This window comes from Littorina saxatilis, linkage group LG6, assembly GCF_037325665.1.
Source record: "Littorina saxatilis isolate snail1 linkage group LG6, US_GU_Lsax_2.0, whole genome shotgun sequence".
NCBI lineage: Eukaryota > Metazoa > Mollusca > Gastropoda > Littorinimorpha > Littorinidae > Littorina > Littorina saxatilis.
In genome coordinates, this window is record NC_090250.1 from 32,014,614 (window position 1) to 32,018,911 (window position 4,298).

General features: G+C 42.7%; 1 protein-coding gene across 1 annotated transcript; it reads right to left on the reverse strand.

The window, feature by feature from the left end:
• Positions 1 to 1,613: 1,613 nt before the first annotated feature.
• LOC138969021 (uncharacterized) lies at positions 1,614 to 4,056 on the reverse strand. Its single transcript, XM_070341711.1, has 3 exons — positions 3,470 to 4,056; positions 2,788 to 3,003; positions 1,614 to 1,911 (listed from the first exon to the last, which is right to left on the reverse strand). Exons 1-3 carry the CDS (start codon positions 3,670 to 3,672, stop codon positions 1,722 to 1,724), a joined length of 609 nt encoding a protein of 202 aa, XP_070197812.1. The 5' UTR covers positions 3,673 to 4,056; the 3' UTR covers positions 1,614 to 1,721.
• Between the last annotated feature and the right edge of the window lie 242 nt (positions 4,057 to 4,298).

A 4,298-nucleotide genomic window follows, 5' to 3' on the forward strand; every position in this document is an offset into this window, starting at 1 on the left:
CGCGATATTAACACCTATTGTGTTTTCAGCGTAGCAATAGGGTCCGATATTTAGACGAGACAAGTATAATGCCGACGAGTCGAAGACGAGTCGCATTATACTTGTTCGAGTCTAAATATCGGACCCTATTGCTACGCTGAAAACACAATAGCGATTATATAGCTGTTATGACCTTGATTTGTTGTTCCAAACTTACAAAATGACAGTTTTTGCGTCGATGCGTTGATCTCAGGTTTTGATAGCAGACAAACTTCTTACGCGCATCATGTTCGCGCAGGCATGCACACCGCTACACGCTTTCTGACTTTGGAAGAAAAACTGACTCCAAGTGCATTCGATTTCACAACACAATTGTTGAAACAGCTTTTTATGTTGTCAGTGTATGCTGTTGTCGATAGAAACATCGCCGTGGTACAGATGGGTAAACCGGAACCATGCGTCTTTGTTATCGACAATATGCTTTTGGATATTGAGAAAAATGGCCGACTTCCGTAGCATTATGCTTTGATGATCGGAAGAGACCACAGCCCCCGAATTCCCCCACGTGTTCATCAGAATAGCTATATAAGCCTCATATTGATTGATTGATTCATTTCAGAAAACTAACGGCGCTGGAACGCTCAAAACAATTTCATTCGCTGTATTCAACCTCTATGGATAACTTGCACATGTCAAAACAGTTGCAACATAGGTACATAGTTGTATAAGGTTAAGTGATAGATTTTGATTACCCTGTGGTTACCATGTTAATGATCTAGTATTTGATTATTGGCATGTCATGTTGTTTTATGTTTTTATCGAATGTTATGCTTGAGTGAATCTTTCTTAAAGGTTTGTTTGTGTGTTCACATAACTTAGCTCAGCTTGATAAGATTAGACAACATTTTGGATGAAATCCTTGAATTGGCAAGTCTCTGATAGTCATCATCTCTCTGACACCCCCCCCCCCCCCCCCCCGGCTTTCCCGACTTAAATCTTCCCGATATTGTTGAAATTTAAAATACATGACAGTATTACCCAATTAGGTCTCCCCTGCGTTTAGTACTCACTGACACTGAAAGCCGAGAACATGATTATGCTCGAATATGAATGAGAAAATACATCGACGCACCAAAAATGAAAAGAGCGGTTACCGAAAACACTACGTGTCAATAATCACGCGTACCAGTGGTACTGTTTTCATAAAATGTTCTTCCAGATCTGTACCAAAGCATACTTACAGAGTTAGTCAACCCATGATGGTGTTGATATCACCGTATAAATATGTCTATGTTTCTGTCATCGTCCGCCACTTCTCAGTCAGTCATTCAATATGTCTGTCTGTCTGTCTGTCTGTCTGTCTGTCTGTCTGCCTGTCTGTCTGTCTGTCTGTCTGCGCGTCCGTCCGTCTGTATGTGTGTATGTGTCTCTCTCTTTCTCTCTCTTTTCCTGTCTGTCTGTATGTCTGTCTGTCTGTCTGTCTGTCTGACTGACTGTCTGTCTATCTGTCTGTCTGTAAGCCTGCCCGCCCGCCCGTCATTCCGTCCGTCTCTCTCTCTCTCTCTCTCCTCTCTCTCTCTCTCTCTCTCTCTCTCTCTCTCTCTCTCTCTCGCTCACTATTATTTGAGAAACGATTCGGTCTGTGACTTCTTTAAATCGTATCTTGCTGACCGGACACAGTATGTCACTCTACAATGCCAGAATTCGTCTACTGCACTAATAAGACAAACCGGCACGGTGGCCTAGTGGTAAGGCGTCCGCCCTGTGATCGGGAGGTCGTGGGTCCCTATAACCCACGTACTGCCCATCTGCACTAGGAAACTGTTCTCTAATTCTTGCAACCGCACAAGCTGGTAAGGTGACCCTGATGTCTCTCCCAGCCATTTCCAGACCCACCGCACAAGCATGCGGTAAGCTACATACCGATACTGCCTGGAAAGAAAAACAAGCATACAGTATTAATGACAGTATCAATCAATCAATCAATATGAGGCTTATATCGCGCGTATTCCGTGGGTACAGTTCTAAGCGCAGGGATTTAAAAAAAAAAATTTTATGCAATTTATATCGCGCACATATTCAAGGCGCAGGGATTTATTTATGCCGTGTGAGATGGAATTTTTTGTACACAATACATCACGCATTCACATCGGCCAGCAGATCGCAGCCATTTCGGCGCATATCCTACTTTTCACGGCCTATTATTCCAAGTCACACGGGTATTTTGGTGGACATTTTTATCTATGCCGATACAATTTTGCCAGGAAAGACCCTTTTGTCAATCGTGGGATCTTTAACGTGCACACCCCAATGTAGTGTACACAAAGGGACCTCGGTTTTTCATCTCATCCGAAAGACATATAACGTGCGCCACACACAAGACCCTTTTGTCAATGGTGGGATCTTTAACGTGCACACCCCAATGTAGTGTACACGAAGGGACCTCGGCGTTTCGTCTCATCCGAAAGACTAGCACCCACCACCTAGGTTAGGAAAGGGGGGAGAAAATTGCTAACGCCCTGACCCAGGGTCGAACTCGCAACCTCTCGCTTCCGAGCGCAAGTGCGTTACCACTCGGCCACCCAGTCCACAGTACACAAAGTGTACAATCAGGATACTTGAAAACATTCCCCATATTGCTTTGCTCAGAATTAGCACATGCGAATAAATGAATTGTCTTGAAATAAAAATGAATATCTGACAATTAATTTTCATTTTTTTATTTTATTGTTATTTGTTTTTGCACATCTATGACATAAACCTATTTATAGTATCATGATTACAATTCTAAAAAAAAAAATAACTTACTCATTAGCATCCTGTATAGCCCTCCCATACTGCTGGTTGTACCAGTGATAGCATGTCTCCAAGACATAGTGGTCCAAGCACACTGATCTGAAGCCAGGGTGGTCAGTGATGCAGCCCACCCCTGTGCTTACTGTCAGTGATTCCATTTCTGGAATTTCTTGACAACAGCGGCATTCTCGGATTGAGCCCATGCCTGCACAGTTTGCGCACTGACACCTGCACACACAAAATTTGATACAAGTTTAGTTCAAATTCTCTGCAGTCTACAAACTCACACAAAAAAATTGATCTACTAAGGCAGTAAAACAACTGAAATGGACAAATTCACAACCAATGGTAGTGACCATTATGTCTAGACAAAACCATAATAAATTGTTATTCCATTGGAACATTGGTATATTCATACGTGTACTGATTTGGCTAGTTTTAGTTTTGGGGACTGCTACTAGCAATGATTGAGTGGGCATACTGACTACTCAGTAGGATGATGTTTTGACTAAAATTATAATCAGGAATGCGCATCACTTTCTGGCATGCATGAATTGCATCAAGGGTAAAAGAAGACATCGCACAAACTTTACAAATTACTGACTGCAAAACAAGCTCTACCAGAATCGATTCTATAATAGGAATATATACGAGGAAGAGTCTCACAATCACTGAATCAGTGGTAGTTTCTTACCAGTTGGTGGACATCAAACGATCGAGAGACTCGCTAAAATCGTCTCTGTCGGGTGTTTCTTCAACCTCAGCATCGGACAGCTCAGGTTCAAACTGGTATGGTTGAAGATCGTGTTCATTCAAAACCTCAAAATCACTACTGTAGCACGATAGTTCCAGTGAAGAAACGCTGCTTGTTTCACTGTTTTCTTCATGGTCTGCCATGCCAATACAGCTGCTGACGTCACTGCGAGGGGAGATCAGCCATGGCTGCGTTTTAGATTCTTACTTCCCTTACCCTTAATTGCAGGTATGAAAACCCACTTTCATTGATCGATATCTATTAAACCAAAGGACTTTGCTTGCCAATATTTTGCATCTGGTACTATTTAGTAATGTTCTCTCAGCAGAATTTTTTTGACCGAGCAATGTGGTTGACCTTTAATACTTTGATTAGATACTGCTCCTTTTAGGTATGAAATGATAGCATGTGCATGTGTGTAGGTAAGCGAGCGCACGCTCGCGCGCGCGAGCATGTGTGTGTGTATATGTGTGCATGTGTGTGTGTGTGTGTGTGCGTGTGTGTGTGTGTGTGTGTGTGTGTGTGTAAGTGTGTGTGAGCTTGTGTGTGCGTGTGTGTGTATACGAGGGTGTGTGTGTGGATGTGTGTGTGTGTGTGTGTGTGTGTGTGTGTGTGTGCGCAGTCTTTGCTTTCGTTTACAATTATTCTCTGTAGTATGTTCCAAGGACAGGTTGGAAGATTAGGCTAAGCCTAAAACCTTTATCCTTATGTAATAAAGTTCTGAGTTCTGAGCTCTCTCTCTCTCTCTCTCTCTCTCTCTCTCTCTCTC